Below are 17,616 nucleotides of genomic sequence, written 5' to 3'. Positions count from 1 at the left end.
ACACTGCTCATTCATTCTCCAAATATTTCAGTACCTATCCTATGCCAGGAAGTTTTCTAGATGCTAGAGATACAGTAAAAACAATATAAAGTCCTTCTCTTCCCAGCATTTCTAGTTAGAGGTTCAGGGGGAGTGGGAAGACGGAGAGTTCTGGGGTTAGGGTGGTCAGAAAGGGTCCTCTAAGGAGGGGACCTGGAAACAGAGACCTGAAGGAGGACAGGGAACGGCAGGAGAAGGCCCTGAGGCTTGCTGAAGGAAGGGCGGTGGGGAGCAGGGAGGTGACAGCTTGACCACAGTGGAGGGAGCCTGGCCAGGAGTGGTTGATGAGTCTGGAGAGCCAGGTGGGGCCAGTCTGGTCTCAGTCACAGTGTGAGGGGAAGCCATAGGAAGGCTAGAGCAGGAAAGTGAGGTGATGTGAGGTTGACCGTGTCTCCTCCCTTGTTCTCAGGAACCACATCTCCCCCATTAGACTAAAAGTTCCTGAGTTCAGAGCTCGGCACGCTTTCCCTTGTGGGTTTCTCTTGTGCCCGAGAGGGGCAGAAACAGGAGCTGCAGGCCTTGGGGAGACTGACAGCTCATCTCCCACCATGATTCTCGCTTCCTGAAACTCACCTTCTACAGTCAACTCCACTGTCACCTGGCGGGCACCACTATCATTGGTGGCTTCACAGGTATACTTTCCCTTGTCGTCCTCACGGACAGCATGAATCACAAGGCTGAAAGTCCCCCGGATACCGCAATCTAGCAGGAAGCGGCCCCCACCGGTGATGGGTTGCCCATTTCGGTGCCACGTCACCTGGGGCTCTGGGTAACCCCGGACCTTCAAGGAAAAGAAGAAAGGGTGAGAGCTTATACTTAAGGAGTGCTTCTTATGTGCCTGGTGTTGTTCTGGGTGCTTTTGCACGTATTAACCACTTAATCCTCATAACATCCCTTGGAGCAGATACTACTTTCATGGCATGAAGAAACTGAGGCACGGAGAGTCTTTCAGTAGATTTTCCGAGGCCTCAAAGGTAGAAAGGGGCAGAGCCAGGCATCCTGGCTCCAGAGCCCACTATGCAAGTGACTCAAGCCTGGCTACATATTAGAATCACCAGGGGAAGCTTTAAAAAAAATACTAGTGCCCAGCTCCTACCTTGGATAGATTAAATCAAAATTTCAGGGGGTGGGGACTAAGCCTGGGCATTCTGGACCAGGGCTTCCCATTTGGATATTCAAATAAATCACTTGTTAAAATGCAGATTCTGCTTCTCTAGGTCTGGGGTGGAGCCAGAGATTCTTCAGTTCAGACAAGGTCTCAGATGGTGCTGATGCTTCTGGTCTCCAGAACTCACCCTGAGTGGCAAGGTTCCAGACTGGAGTCACCCGGGGTTGGTAGCCATGGTAGCTACACATGGCAACGGAGCACTCCAAACAGGGCTAGTCCTAACTGAGCTACACCATAAGTGTGAATTACACTCCAGTTTTGAAGACTTAGTGCGAACAAAAGAATGGAAAATTATCTTGATCATTTAAAAATGTTGATTACACATAGAAAATATAGTATTTTTGACATGTTAAGTAAAATATATTGTTAAAATGAATGTTACTTGCTTCTTTTCACTTTCTTAATGCGGTACTAGAAAAGTTACAACACATGTGTTTCTGCTTGATGTGTTCATGGAGCTGTGCAGCTCTAGACGGCTGTCTCTAATAACAGCCGCCAACATCTATTGAGTGCCAAGTGGTAAGCACTTTCCTAAGTACCTGTAGCCTTATAGTAACTTGTTCAGAGAGAGATGTTTCCCCAAAGACGGGAAGATTAAGAGGGACAAATTCCAAGAAAAGAAATCACCTTGAGTTTCAGAGAAAGAAGTTTCCCCAAGGGCCCTCCAACCCCTGAAACTCAACAGGCTCTTCAGAATAGACTCATCTTTGGAGGAGCAGGATTCAGACCGGCCCATTGATGCACAGCCTTGGACCCAGAATTAAGGGATTTTAGCACTGGAAAATGCATGGAAAACATCACAAAAATCTCCCGAGAAAGAAAACGTTTGCATTATAAACTGGTGGTAGCAACAGCTTTTTTTTTTTTTTTCCTACCCATGTATCCACTGCAAGACAAAAGAGAATGGACATGGATGGGACAAAACCACAATCTGCTGGATGACCCCAAACTGCATTTACAAAGAGAGCTTTCAATGACCTATAGCAATAATCCTCCTCACATCCCCAGCAAGGTCAGAGAGATGCTATATCGGTACAAAGGAGAGAGGGGGAAAGCAGGTACATGCATTGCACATCGGCATCCAAACACAGCGACTCCCCTAAGCACGCCAATGCAGAAACAACCATGCTAACAGCTTCAGGAGCTGTCTTTGGACTGTGCTCATTTCCATTCCCAGGCATCCAGCCATCAATTCATCCTCAAACCCATTTCTCAGCAGCCAGCATGCAAATGTCTTCCTAGGAAAGGAAGCCTGGAATCACAGAGAAAAAAGCCCCAACGTGAATAATCCCCTCTCTGGTTATTCCATAGTCATCCCTTCAATGCCACTTTATGAACCTCACAAGGCCTGCTTCCCCATCCTCCCTAATGTGTAGTCTGGCCTCCATGAAAAACGCAAAAAAACAAAAAAACGAAATCAAAACTTCAAATCAATCCTACCCATCTTATCTATAATTTCTGGAAACAAAAAATCCCTCTCTCATTGAAATCTAAACCATATTCGTGACAGAGACTGAGTATCTGTGAGGGAATGCTCAGATTCTGAAGTCACTTCCCCCTGAAGCAGAAAACAATGCCTGAAGACACTGCAGCTTCACCAAAACACTCACGTCCTATCTTTTGTTTTTTAATTTTTTTAATGTTTTTAATTTTGAGAGAGAGAGAGAGAGAGAGAGAGAGAGAGAGTGAGTAAGGGAGGGGCACTGAGAGAGGGAGACAGAGAATCCGAAGCAGGCTCCAGGGCTCTGAGCTGTCAGCACAGAGCCCGACGCGGGGCTCGAACTCACGAACCATGAGATCATGACCTGAGCCAAAGTTGGATGCTTAACTGACTGAGCCACCCTTTTTTCTTTTTTTTAAAGCTTATTTGTTTTGAAAGTGACAGCGAGTGAGAGTGGGGGAGGGGCAGAGAGAGAGAATCTCAAGCAGGCTTTGCACTGCCAGCACAAAGCCCGACTTGGGGCTCAAACCCAGAAACAGTGAGATCATGACCTGAGCCAAAAACAACAGTCAGACTCTCAACCAACTGAGCCACCCAGGTGCCCCTCAAGTCCTATTGTAAGGTTGATGGTGCTGAAGGGGGCCACATTCACTTGGACAGATAAGGTCTGACATCTATTATAATATGAAACAAAGTGTTAACAGTGGTTATCTCTGGGTCTGTCCTCTTTTTCTTTACTGAGTATTTTCTGGTATTTCTGCAAGTAACATAGCTGGCCTTTGTGAAGTAGAAAAAAAAATTTTAATGAATATATGTATTTCTTTTATATTACTATGTATAACGAATATATAAACATTCATTAATCTGTCAAGGCCCTCAAGGTACTTAAATCTAGCAATGGAAATAAAAGCACTCTGCAAATAAACATTATGCAACTTTGATGGTGATAAATGTTGTGTACCCATATAAAATCACATCATCCTGTGACGCTATCTTGGCACAAAGGTTCACACAAAGGAACATCAGACAACAATTACTTTGTTAAAACATATTTTTAGGAAACAACTAATGAAAGACACTCTTTCCTACAAAAGGAAGCCCAGCCCGTTGGAAGTACTATAGTGATTTTGCAAACCACCATGGTCTTCTCCTCCACTCTGTTAGACACAGCCAGCCTAACCTCCAGAAGATGATTAGCCTCCTGACAGTGTCACAGAAAGGGAGTGCAGAACACTGTAATGGGAGGAGATAAATCATTAACTGCACCAAAGGCATCGCTAGCATTCCATTAGCAAGTACTCTGGCCCCCTGCAGCCTGGCCACCTCTGGTGGCCCATCAGGCCCTGGGGCATCAATGATTAACTGGGACTTTGCAAGTATTCTAGACCTCAGGGACCCAGCTCCCTCTTTCAATGTTCCTCTTGCTTTCTACACCACCCTCTCCTCCTCTGCCAATTTACCCCTGAAATGTCCTGTTAAAATAAATATCCAGGAATTTTTAAATATGCTGAAACTGGCACCTCTTAGAAAGTTGCAGTTTGTAGCAGGACTTTTGTAGCACCTTGCACCTGAAGCACACACAAGGATTTCTGGGACCTTGTTCAGTTCCAAGGTCTAAATGATTTGCAACTCCAATTCTTATCTTCCTAATATGAGAAAAACCTCCCACCACTACCTAACATTACTTAAAGACAATCAGCTTTATGTAAACCCATTTTTACTGTCTGTCCACTATCCTGGACTCCTGGGTGAGAAAAAGAGAGAAGCCTGGGTTCACACCTTTGGGATACAAGACAACAGCCCTGCCTTCCCTGGGTGCCTTATCCACCTTCATCACGAACCTTCAGCCAAGAACCCACAGCTAGAAATTTTGCAGTTTGGTCCCAGGTCACACTAAACACCCACTGATACTTCAGTTTTTAGAGGGCCTTCACATACAGAATCTCATTTCATTCTTGCAACACTAAGAGCGAAGTGTCTTGGGTTGGGGTATCCAGAAGCAGAACCCAAAATAAGGGCTTAGGGAATCCCATCTGTGAACCCTTAGCCAACACAGTGTCTAGGAATGGGTATACTGGTCTGGGGAAGGGGGTCTGGGTAGGGCTCCAAGAGTGTCAGTGACACAGCACACAAAGCCAATCATATTATTAAGTCCAAAGGGCTGAGGAAAGAGGCCCAAAGAAGTAGACGATTAGTCAGTAAATGGCACATTAAGTGGAGATCTTTCTATTCCTCATTGTAAATTCATGTTTTTGGTAGGACAAATACTGTAGAACCTAAAGCACTGATAAGTGTCTTTTCTTTCTCTAATAGACCCTGAATCTCTCATTAAAGTAATATCTGCTCTCCACTTTGAGAAAAAGTCAAAGAGTTCATAAAAGATATGGCCAGGCCAAAAACAAGTCTTGGATGTTCCCCCAGAGTAACAATCGGGCAGTGCTATAGAGTAAATGCTTGTGTTCCTCCAAATTCATAAGTTGAAATTTAACTGCCAATGTGATAGTATTAGGATAGGGCCCTTGGGAGGTCATTAGGTCCTGAAATTGAAGCCTTCATGAATGGGATTAGTGCCCTTAGAAAAGGGATAGTGAAAAGCTCCCTCACCTCTTCCATCATGTGAGGACACAGCAAGAACAAGGAAGCAAGCCTTCACCAGACACTGAATCTAGTGGTGCCTTGATCCTGAACTTCCCAGCCACTAGAACTGTAAGAAATAAATTTCTGTTGTTTAAGCCACCAAGTCTATGGTATTTCTGTTATGGCAATGTGAACAGTCTAAGATAGACTGGATTAGTGCCATACGTGTGCCCAAGACACCCCCCAGGACATTCAGTGTGATACAGGGAGGGCAGCTTGAGACCTGAGGCCTGAGTCCTGGGACTGGCTTAGCTACCTAGCCTCTTCAGGTTGTATTCCTTCTTTCACAGAAGAGAAAACAGCTCCTGATACCTAAGGCCGTTTGTGAGATAGTATGTTTCTGAATAGTGACCCACTTAGCTTCCTGTCTCTCCCTCTAGTCTCCTCTGTCCAGCCCACAGCCTTCCTACCCTCTAATCCTCCATACAGGAAAACCAAGTGACCACAAGGAGACATGCTCACGAACATGAACAGCTAGCCTTGCCTTTTCACCATAATGAGTTTTTGGAAACAGCCCCACAGAGGGTCATTCTAAGGAGAATCATATTTTTGCCACAGTAACCACATTTAATTGGAGGTTGTGTTCTTGAACAAAAGCCTGGGATCAAATAAATCAAGAGCATAACCAACAGCTTGTCATAAAAATAAAGATAGAATAACCATAACCCCTATAATAATTTAAAATAGTAAAACTGTGCTCCAGTTCCATAAAATGTCCTCACGAACCTTTATGTCCTCAAAAGGCCTGTAGAGGGAATGGGGGCTCATTCTGTATGTGTTGGGAGATGAGGAGAAAGCGGGCAGTTGCTCAGCTGCTATGTTACACCCACCTGTTATACTCGAGAGACATTTTTTCAAAAGCTGGTGCTGTTTTGAAATTTACTTAATGACCGAAAATGAAACATTCTTAAAGGCACTAAGACTCTTGATTTTTCTCTGCCATGTGTGAAGGGCTTTCAGTCTATTCCAAGGTGCTCAGGACAGGCTACCATGGCCTACCACAGCCTAAGGCCAGAGGAGCGATAAGCTCCCTGTCTCCACAACCCTGGCAAGACTCGGGGCAGCATGTCTGTCTTCTTAGCTTGGGGAGTGGTAGACAGGGGGTGATTTTGCTGTTTTTGATGATCTCCTGCAAGTCCTTTGTTTCTGGTCAGGCCTGTCTCCACATGCACACTGCAAGCCCACACAACTGAAGGCTGATGTTATCAGCCAAGTCGGGCAGGAGATGTATCTGAGAGTCCGCCCCTGTTGGAGATGGAGGGAGACCAAGAGGAGAGAAACCAGGATTGCACTGAGGCCAGGGTGAAAACAGGCCGCCCAGTGGGATGCTAGAGAGCTGAGAAGGTAGGTAGACAAAAGAAGTCATGAGCCGTGAGCTAAAAAACTTCGGGGCTGGGAACAGTAGACTCGAGGGGTTACCCAAGACTATCCATTGGAATCTTGTTGAGTCACTGAATCGATGCTGGGAATGGCTGAGCCCAGCAGATGGACATTTCAGAAACCTGTTAGGTGGAAGTTTCTCCCCTGAGCAGGACAATACCGACTCTGCAACGTGACTGTCTACCGGCTTATAATTCCCTGACTGCCTGCAACACAAGATTCTGAACTTCTTACCCTATTTCAAGGCTGTTTCTTACATAACAAACAAGTTCCCCTATGATATATTACTTGGTCAGGGCTGGTGATTTGAAAACTAAAAAATAACGGGAAATAAACCAATGGTGCCGAGGAACTGGTTGAAGAGGAATCCTCTGCCCCAACTCCAAGTATAAGCTCACTCAGATAATAAATAAATGCATATGATACACAGAAAGGAGAATGAAAACATTAACACCCCAAACAAATTCAACCACAAAAAATGTCTATAAAACTGACATCATGGATGTATTATGAGGGTGAAGAGTGAAGGGTGAGCCACGGGCATGGCATGACCAAGCTTGGGGGTCTGTGTCTGTGTTAGCAACTGGCACACAGCCCTATAGACAGGCAGGCACTTCGAATAATCCCGTTGCCAAAAGTCAAAAGCCTTAACTGAACACACAGAATCCATCAGGAAGAAATCAGACTAGCCAAAAACAGCAGTTAGTGAGAAGCTGAAATTCTGGCACACCCTGCCCCTAGTCCAAGGTGAAACAGTGAGGGCAAAAGTGGTTCCATGAAAAATAAAATCAGAATGTAAAGAACCATTCCTCAAAGTGGCTCAGCAAATGCCACATATGTCTTCAGGGACAGATGCCGAAAGTCTCCCTCTGTGATCAGCCACTTCCACTTTTTATGGCAAGTTCCATGGCCCAAGACATGGGCACCCCTGCACCCCTATATGTGCAAGTCTGAGAACTTCATGTTTCATCCCACTCAGAGCACAAGGCAGGCGATGTCTTGGCAGCCTTGGGTTACACCTCAGGCCCTTCAGAATCTTTCAAAAAAAATCTATTTTCCTTTATCTAAATCAAGCTTACCAATGCATGCAACTTTTTTTATTTGATTCCCTTTTAATGATACAAACACCTAAAAACACCTGAAGCAGTCCAACAAAGAAACAAAATCCTAAGTGTAACCAGGACTCCTTACATATTTGCTCTCCTAGTTCCTGTAACTTCATAGTTGCCTTATGACGGCAAGTGTTCTTCTGTTTAAACTCCCAGTTGCTCCGGGGTGGCTGCAGGATTATTAAGCCCTACCAGTAGCCTCTCTTCACAAAGCCCTGGGGTTCTCGGTTTACTCGTTCTCATGATGACTTTCAAGGACATGGCCTCTCCAGCTGATGAGGCTGGCCCAGGAGCTCTCCATTTCTGCTACTGGGTTGAGATATGCTCTCAGACATATTAAAATATTAACAGGAGGCATGTGGCATTGCAGAGATTTTAACAAATATGGGCTGTGGCTTGGTTTTGTTTGACTTGCTCGAGATCTCCTGCCCACCTTCCCCAGTGTAAGCCGCACACCCCATGCCCCTCTGCCTACCACACGGTGGGAACACCAGTCAGTCAGCTGCCTCCTGGCCAGTGTGCCTGGGCTCCAAAAATGGACACATGATCCAAGCCAGCCAATCAGAGCTCTTCACTGCAGTTTTAAGTTAGAATAAGGGGAGACCAAAGCTGTCTCTTTTCACAGAGATCTCAAGCTGGGAAGATGCAAGCCTGAAGCTATCTACAGCTATCCTCTTCTCCCGTCCCCGCCCCTGTGTTCTTGCCCCCACCCAAGAGGAGGAAGTCACCTGCTGAATAAGACATTACACGCACAGTGAAGAAAAGAGATGGAGACCTTGCCTGACTGAACTGTGTTGGACTCAGGATTCACTCAGTTGTATAAGACAACTGATCTCTTTTGCTTAGCCCAGGTAGAGGTGGTTTCTGTCACTTGCAAACAAGAGTCCTAATTTGGGAAGGCATACTGTCTCTGGAATCAGACACATCTGTGTATGAATGCTGTCTGCACCGATTACCAGTTGCCTAACCTGGGCCAAGTTATTTAACTTACGTGGCCCTCAGTTTACACAGCTGTACGATGGGATGATACCAGTATCCACTTGCATGGAAAAGTTAATGATCAACTGAGATAAGCACATTATTAAGAAAGTCTACAAGTTAGATCTCTCTCTTCTCCTCAGAGTAAATAATTCTTCATAGTAAGGTATCCCAGAACCCATTCAGCTCCCAGCTTTATTGACAGTGTGAAAATGCCCTAAGAAACATGCATACTTGTAAACCTCCAGGCTTGCTGGGCTTCGTCCTGTACAACTCACATCCTTAAAGACACCCTCAAGGTGTTACACTCTCAATTAGGTAAAAACCTAATACTTTGAGAACAGCTTCTGCTTTAGTTGAATGGACTTATTATATTTACTTGAGAAGCGATCACTGTTCTTATGTAGCATCACAGAGCACATCTCACAACAAACACGCAGTCTGTACTTTTCACTGCACCACCATTCCACTCCTGTAACACCACGTGGACCCTGGAGACAGAGACTATCCCCTGATTTCTGCCTCACTGACTAATGCAGGCCTGGAATTTCAAGGGCATGGGTGAGTGTCAGAAAGGAAATAAATCTGGGGTAATAAATCTGGAGTTTCTAGCCAGTCGTGGCTGGACCTGGAAGGAGAGACAGACATACCTCACTGGCAGAACAGATGCATCTCGGGACTGCTCCCCAAACAATACGCAGACCATTTGGCAATGCCTCCTTGCCCCTCAAAGAGCAGAGCCCAGATACCATAAGACTCTAAAACTGGCCACAGGTCATACTGGAAAGGTCCTGTATGATGAGGACTCTCTGAGAATATGAAGTATTCCGTTTAAAAGCAGAGGTGGGCAAAAATGAGCCGAGGGTCCCAACCACCCCAAAACCTCTTGACTCGGTCCCCTTGGCTTGATTTCCAATTTTTAGTCTCTCCAGGCTGCCCCTCTGACCCAACACCTGCTCCACATACATGTTACCACACAAAGCGTGCATTCTGCCTGGATTCTCCCAGCTGGCAGGCTGTGAGGAAGGGAGGGAGCAGGTGGGGTTTTGAAAGTGGACCTTTCAGGCTGTCTGCATCAATATGGCCAGAAGAGGGTCTCTGCGATACTGTCAGAAAACACCCGGCACGAGGGGCAGAGAGCAGACACAGGAGCTTGCTACTTTATGGCAGAATGTCCTCTCCAGGCCCCAGTTGCCCCAAAGTATCCTGATCCGCATAGAGAATCATGCCGGGTAAGGAGTCAAAAGTTGCTCCTTGTTCAATGTCAGTGTCTGACTGCCCGTTGGGCAGAAAAACACGATCAAACATGTTTTGCTTTTTTTTTTTCCCCAAACATGTTTTTTTTTTTTTTTAATGGTTTTATTGTTACCAAGACAATACACGTACATGGCCAAAATATCGGTTGGTACTAGAAGTCATAACAACAACAACAACAACAAAAAAGCAAGCCTCTGCTCCACCCCTCCCACCCCTAATTTCTACCTCCTTTAGAGAATCATCTTCAACTCTTGCTGCCATTTCTTCTGGTATTTTCTCCCATATTTCTAAACAACAGCCATACATAACTACTACTTTATTCTTTTTAATCTTAGGGATTATTTCCTAACTTCTCTGTACGGAATCTGAGCTTTTAGCTCTCAAATCCCCCTCCCCCTTAAACACCTCCCCTAACCTCCAATAATAACATCACAAATTTTTTATGTCAATGTATAGTACTTTTTCATTTCAACTTTGCTCACTGTCCAGTTGCAGAGTATATTACAATTAAATGTTTTGAACTTTTCATTTTTTCTAGGGTTAATAACTGCCATACTTTTGTTTTTCTTAGCTTTTTTAAGAACCTCAACTTCTTAGGAGAACTATAAACTTCTTCTCAATAATGATCAAACACATCAGATAATTAATTCACCACTTGCTTTGATTTTGTTCTCCTTTGGAGATATCCTTCCTGGAATATTTTGTCCTCCTCCTCCAATCTAAACTGGATGCTTTCTAAGCCTGATGGATAGTGGTCCTTCCCCATCTCTTGGACATTTCCTGGTGTCTATCAACATTTTGACTGAATATATCCTCTTCCAGTGGTTTCTTAAGAATGAATGCATAGAAGGTTACAATTTTTAAACCTGGCATTTTTGAGTGTCAATATTCTAACTTTATGCTCAACTTACAGTTCATCTAGGAATAGAATTCTAAATGGAAAAAAAAATTTCTTCAACGTTTTGAAGGTATTATTTCATGGCATTTGAAAGCAATGTCGCTGGCATCCAGTGTCGCTACTGACAGGTACAGTGCCACACCGATCGTTCATCTCTGATGTGCTGCGCACGCGCATGTGTGTTTAGAAGTTTTACTTCTAAACTTTTAGAATCTTCCCTTTTATCTCTGACAGTCTAAAATGTCATGAAGATTTGCCTTTATGTGGGTGCTTTCTCTCTTTTTAAAAATGTTTACTTACTTTTGAGAGAGAGAGAGAGAAGGAGGAGCAAAGAGAGAGGGGGATAGAGGATCCCAAGCAGCCTCTGTGCTGACAGCAAAAAGCCTGATGCAGGGCTCAAAATCACAAACTGGGAGATCATGAGCTGAGCCTAAGTCTGACACTTAACAATCTCAGCCACCCAGGCGGCCCTGTGTGGGTGCCTTCTCTGTTCACTCATATTGGATCTTTGGTAATAGTCTTCTCATTATTGGTAAACTTTGTCTTTTGATTTTTAGGAATTTGTGTTTTGACAATTCTGGCTCCACTGTGTTTTTTTTAAATGCTCTTCTTCTAGAACTCTTATGAGTTGGATACTAGCCCAACCAGTTGACCCTCTACATTTCTTTTTTTTCTCACTTATTTCCTTCTTCCTTATTTTTGTTTTCTCCAGAAGATATGCTCAATTTTATTTTCCAGTCTATTGAAGTTATTATTTTGGCTATCATTAACTTCAAAAAACTCTTTCTTTTTCAGTTTTTCAAAGCTGTTTTGAATAATAGCCTCTTCTTGTTTAAAGGAAGCAACATCTTATCTCTAAGGTGAGATTAAATTTCTTCAAAGTTTTCTGTTTTTTGTGGCCTCTATTTCTATCTGGTTCCTTTCTTGGTTCTTTTTGTCTCTTTCCTAACAGAGGCTTCCCTTGAACATCTGATGATCCTCCACTGATGTTCATATGTATAAGTGAAGAAATTAAAAAGCTCCATGCACACAGGTGGGGCCTTGGCAACTTGTTGGGCCTCCCAGTAAAGTGGTAAAAACCCTCAACTGTCAATTTTTGTGGAAATTCTCTCTCGAGATGATCTGTTTCCACAAAGAAGAATCTTCCCATTTGCTGCTTTGATGGTGGTGATGGGGACATGGTAATTACATCTGTCTACCAGCATTTAGCACTGGGAGTGAGGGAAGGCCATGAGGCTCTTATTTAGTATACTGACTTGCCCGTAGACCTCTGGCTTCAGCTGGGCCTTGTGTCCAGGAGTTGAGAGTTGGTCAGGTTCAGTCTCTCCATAGAGAACCTTTGGTCTTTCAGAGTGTAGAGAAGGAGTAGTGGTCTGGTGCACAGAGCACAGGAGGGGATCCAGGCCTAATTGATTCTTATTAGACTTTTAATCAACCCTCCAGTTTTCAGCTTCACTGCACAACCCAAGCTTTGAAAGTACTTGATGCCTCCAATTCCTCAGCCCTTTAGGAATTTTCTGGCACAACCTAGCTTATTTTTCTTGTTGTCCATTCCCCTAACCACAGGCACTGCACAACATAAAATGCTGAAGCCAAAGCCAGTCAGTCATCTATTCACTTTCCATTGTCCATCAACCTGTTGACTTCTCTCATCTGCTTTTGTTTATGTTGCCATAATTTTACAAGTTTCCATTTTCTTTTTTATAAAAGCACATTTTAAGGATGGTCATTATAAAAAAAAAAAACAAACCAGAAAATAACAAGTGGTGGCAAGGAGAAACTGGAGCCCTGTGCACTGTTGGGGGGAATGCTGGGGGGAACATTGTGGGGGGATGCGCACTGTTGGGGGGAATGTAAAATGGCGTAGCTGCTGTGGAAAAAAAGTATGGAGGATCCTCAAAAAATTAAAAATATAACTACCATATAATTCAGCAATTCCACTTGTGAGTATAAACCCTAAAGAACTGAAAACCAGGACTTGAATGGTTATTTGCACAACCACGTTCGTAGCAGCATTATTCACAACAGACAAAAGAAGGCAGCAACCCTGGTTTCCATCAATAGATGAATGCATAAAACAAAAGGTGGTACACACATAGGATGGAATATTATTCAGCCCTAGAAAGGAAGGAAATTCTGATACACAATACAATGAATGAACCCTGAAGACATCAGGCTGAATGAAGTAAGCCAGTCACTAAAGAACAAATACTGCCTGACTCTACTTTTAGGAGGTACCCAGAGTAGTCAGAAAACAGAACGGTGGTTGCTGGGGGTAGGAGGAGGGGGCATGCGGAATTATTATTAATAGGTATAGAGTTTCAGGTTTCTAAGATGAAAAAAGTTTGGGAGAATGGGTGGTGGGGGCATTAAGTGCCGCTGAATGGGACATTTAAGCATGGTTAAAATGGTCAACTTTATGCTATGTATGTTTTACACGATAAAAAAAAAAAATCAATGAGTCATATGTATGTAGACTTATTTCTGAATTCTGTTTTATTTCAAATACCTATAGGTGTATCCCTTTGCCAAACACTACATTGCCTGTAACACAATAGCTTTAAGTATTAAAATCAAGAGATAAAAGTTTAAAAAATGTAATTGAGACCAAAGTTACTTCTCTATTTAAAAATTTTCCAACAGCTTCTTATTGCACTAGAATAAAATCCAGTCACTATGGCTCCCAAGGCCCTGCACGACCTGGTCCCTGCCTAGTTCTGCCCCACTCTGTCCTTACCCACATAGGCTTTCTCTCTGGGCCAGGCAGTAAGATGAACACAGCAAGTTCTCCAGCCAGGAGTGGCTCCCGGTGTGCTGGATGACAGGGGTGCGCAGCCTGTCAGAGCATAGACAGCGCCCTGAGAGAGGCTTGTGTGGAGGACTGTGGGAGCATATAGAGAGAGAGGATCATTGTGGTTACTACAGCAGGAATCCCAGGCCACCTCTCAACACAGTGCTGTGCTCCAAGGGAGCTGGGCTGGGCGACTGAAAGGGCTGGGTCCCTAGAACAAGCCATTCAAGCTTTACCAGAAGCCAGATGGTCCCCAGTAGCTCTGCTGATCCTTCTGGCAGCCCCTCAGGGACCCCATGCTGGGATGGGCCAGGAGAGGTGACTCCTGAACCAAGGAGGATCCCAGGCGGGGCGGTGCAGGTGCAGGCCAGCAGAGCCCTGGGGCTCCCTCCAGTTCTCTGAATGTCCCTCCACAGACAGTTCCGGTATAACCAGGGCAGCTATTTTGGCTTGATCTAGTCCGCGGTGAAGTTCTTACACAAGCTCAGGAATTTCAGGGCAGGACTCCAGGGGACACAGGAAAGAGAGAAGAAACAACTGCCAAGACCCTCAAATGAGGTCCTACTGTGAGCATGCCTGTGCATGTGGTGCTTCACTGGGTGTGTGTTGGGGCGTGTTGGGGGCAGGGGAATATCAGAGGGGTTTGAATCCTAGTTCAAAACACTCATTTAAAGCTGATTTAGACTTCCCAGTCCAAGCCACTGAAATTTATTTCTGAAGAAGCATCTAGAAAAAATGGAGGAGAAATGCTGCCCAGTTATTTAGTCAAAACAAAATTCAAACTTTCTCCCCCTCCCCCAACCTGCCAATGTCCCTTTCACCTATGTGATCCTCAGGGATCCAGAGGGACTGGGGCCCAGCTGAGCTGGTACCAAGTATGTTCATCCCCAGAGGAGGCCAGCCCTGCAAATGGCAGCTATAGTCATTGCCTAGAAGTCTAGGTGCCTCCTACACCCCCAGAGCCGGTGAACAGGGTCAGTGGATCCTGCTTTGGCCTAAACAACCCCCAGCTGGTAGAGAGGGATTCACAGCCAGTCCATTTCCAAGATTGCTGTAAGAGAAGCTCGAAGGTTTGCTATGTGGGGGGCGCTGCAGCCCAAATAGGCCTTCTTCCCCAACCCCTAGAACATCCCTAATCCAAGAAGGATGGTGAACAGACATCTACAGAAAGCTGGAGCATCTGCTCTCCTTTTCTTGTCACAGAGAACTGGAACAAATAAAAGCAGTGCCACCGTTACATAAAAGCTGTTGTTACTAACGTGGGTTAAGGAGTCTGTAGGCAGGGCTTGCCCCCACCTCAGTGTAGGTAACTGCTGAGGCCAACCAGCTGAGAGAATTCCAGGTGCAGTCCAAGCAGCTGTTAGACACACTGGCAGGCACCAGGGTCACCCTACATAAGGCCTTTACTGAATGAAGCAAGTCAGCCATAGTCACCTCCAGGCCTGACGAGAGGGGTGGGGAAGAGGTAAAGATGGGTGAGGTTGGTCCCCTGGGGAGTGGCAGGAAGTGGCAGGAGAAGCAAGTCCTAGGGAAGAATGTGCTGATGGGATGTTTTGGGGGGAAGCCGACTGTTGGGAGTGGTCCTGGGGGCTCCTGAGAAATTGCTTGGTTCATACTTTCTGTTGTTTGTTTAAAAAGGTCATCTTCAGGTTGGGTATGGGAAAAGGATCTGTAAACTTATGTCCCTAGAGAGCCCACGTTATTCCAGAAAAGCTTAGCTCCTTCTACCCACACCACTCACCTTCTCAGGGAGCCCCCAGACTCTGGGAATTCCTGTAACACTCCCTGCCCCCTCCACCAAGCCTGCTGCAGCCTGAACAAGTCAGGGGGTTCCTGCCCCGGAGACAGAGGGGAGCCAGGCCAGTCTACAGCCTAGAAGGAATGGGCACGCCTGGGGCCCCAGAACTCCTGGCCCCCAGAGAGCTGCAGGACGCAAGCATGAGAGCACTGTTTATTCCAAAGCCGTTTTCTGTTTTAAGAGCCTCACAGCTGGGTCCAGGGCCAGGGTCCCATTTCCAAAGTCGGTATTTTTTTCCTTCTTTTTGCTGGACAAGGAGAAATGGAAAAAACCAATGTTGCTTTGGCCCTCACTCAGCTTCTTTTGAACTGATTTTGCTGCCCCTGGCAGGATCTGCCACCAGGGTGCAAGCCACGAATGCGGGCCATGGCAGAGAGAATTCTCGGCTCTGACTGCCCTGCTGGGTCATCTGAGGGGAAGACCCATGGAACACAGGGAAGTCTGACTTGCGCGACTCACCAAGGCTTGCTCTAAGTCAAAGACCCCTAAGAGCACTCTGGGCTCAGACCACTGCTACTCCTGACCCCTGGCCACAAGAGGGCCTAGTTCTCCAAACACACCTGCAGATTGGATACTGGGGACAGAGCTCCGTCTCTCAGTAGGTAGTAATTATTTATAAAGCCCAGAAAAATATCCCAAAGTCAGAGCTAAATGCCAATACAACCAATTCTCTGTTATCTCCCTTTTGCAAAAGGAGATAACTATAGTTTTTATATTTGCATATAGGATGTGTCACACATCAGCTTTACCCTCCTAATTTTGCCCTTTCAAAAGCACACACCATACACTGCTAGGTGAATAGGACAGACACCCTAGCAATGTGCACGGCTAGTAGAACCAAGTGAGGAGAAAGTCCAAGATGCTCCATCCCTCCCCTCTGCCACTCCCCTAGGACCACTCCCTCCCTCTCTAGAAAGCCTCTCCAACTATCCAGCCCCCTCTAATCTCCCCCACCTCCCAACTTCCTGCACCTACACTATTATCTAAAGGGATTACATTTTTAAAGCCAGCAGACATTTATCTGATCTCAAAACGGACCGTTTAAAATCAGGCCTATTTCAGAAAATCTGGGGCAACCAATCGCCATTACATCACCATTTCATATTTCTTTCTGCCCCACAGCAAGCACGGTGACCATATTTTCCATAGAATCAGGACGCATTATCTGACAAGTGATTTATGGGCAGCCTCCAGGTGCAAAAAGGAGTCGGTGTTATAAAAGTTTCAACATCAAAATATTGGAACTCCAAGGATAGCTGGATGACTTTACTGGAAAAAGTGAGAATACTTTAAGTCAGAATGGCTCACAACAATCTGGGATGACAGCACCTTTACCACTAACACAGGTTATGATTTTGTTTATTCCAGGCACATTTGGCACCACTCCCTGTAAGACTGTGAGTTACTCAAGAGGGGGAACTAGACATTACACCTCTTTTGAAGTTCTCTCCATACCCAGCATGACTACTAAATCCACTACTGAGTGGATAGATGGTTGGCTGATCTCTCTTCTCTCCCAGCTCAAGTGTCATTTCAGAGACACCTTTCTTGATTTCCCAAATGAGGTCATGCTGTTATGTTCTCATGGCACTGTGTGTTCTTACTTCAGGGTCTTATCACACTGTATCATTCATTCTATGCATGGTTACTCTCATCTGTCCCAGCAATAGGCTGTATCTGCTGCCCCCAGAAAGAACTATAATGGTTTGGTTCACCGATGAATCACCAACTGCTAGCACTCTGCTTGGCACACACTAGGTGATCAATAATATGTATTTTTAAATTAATGACACAGTCTCTTTGGTAGGTCCCAGGACTCCATATTTCTCCCTTGCATCAACATTTTTATTAATTACTTGAATGAAGATTACACAAGTCTGCTCAGGAGAACTGAAGTTGGCATCAATACTGGCCCCCAGAGAGCTGCAGAGCATAACATGTTAGCTAACAGAATCAACATTCTAAAGGGCCAAAGGTCCAAATAAATAGAAATGAAAAGAGAACAAGTCATGTGAAGGTTCTAAATCCTCAACTAGGCAAAATCTGAGGTGGCGGTAGCTCACGTGTAAAAGTTGCTGGGCCAAAGTCTCCTAAATGTTACTCACTCTCAAGCCACTAAC

The 17,616-nt window shown here is 45.1% G+C and overlaps 1 protein-coding gene and 1 long non-coding RNA gene across 8 annotated transcripts in view; one reads left to right on the top strand and one right to left on the bottom strand.

Moving 5' to 3' along the window:
- MYLK (myosin light chain kinase) overlaps nucleotides 1-17,616 on the bottom strand; it is a 281,125-nt gene that overhangs the window by 138,357 nt on the left and 125,152 nt on the right. For 6 of the 7 annotated variants that reach the window (XM_086675230.1, XM_086675227.1, XM_086675228.1 and 3 more), the window contains one exon: nucleotides 613-820. The exons of the other annotated variant lie outside the window; for it this stretch is intronic. In XM_086675230.1, the coding sequence (XP_086531356.1) occupies nucleotides 613-820 (208 nt within the window). The remainder of the gene's footprint in view (nucleotides 1-612; nucleotides 821-17,616) is intronic. 7 annotated transcript variants of the gene reach the window in all.
- On the top strand, nucleotides 10,929-17,086 carry LOC147577410 (uncharacterized). Its single transcript, XR_015240248.1, has 4 exons — nucleotides 10,929-11,035; nucleotides 11,703-11,767; nucleotides 16,619-16,774; nucleotides 16,865-17,086. It is a non-coding gene; the product is annotated as an uncharacterized LOC147577410 (long non-coding RNA).

The sequence above is a fragment of the Puma concolor genome, chromosome C2, assembly GCF_028749965.1.
Source record: "Puma concolor isolate L17-30 chromosome C2, mPumCon1.1.hap2, whole genome shotgun sequence".
In the NCBI taxonomy this organism is placed as follows: domain Eukaryota; kingdom Metazoa; phylum Chordata; class Mammalia; order Carnivora; family Felidae; genus Puma; species Puma concolor.
The sequence above is the reverse complement of the archived record's forward strand: the minus strand, read 5'-3'. Positions and strand labels throughout refer to the sequence as shown.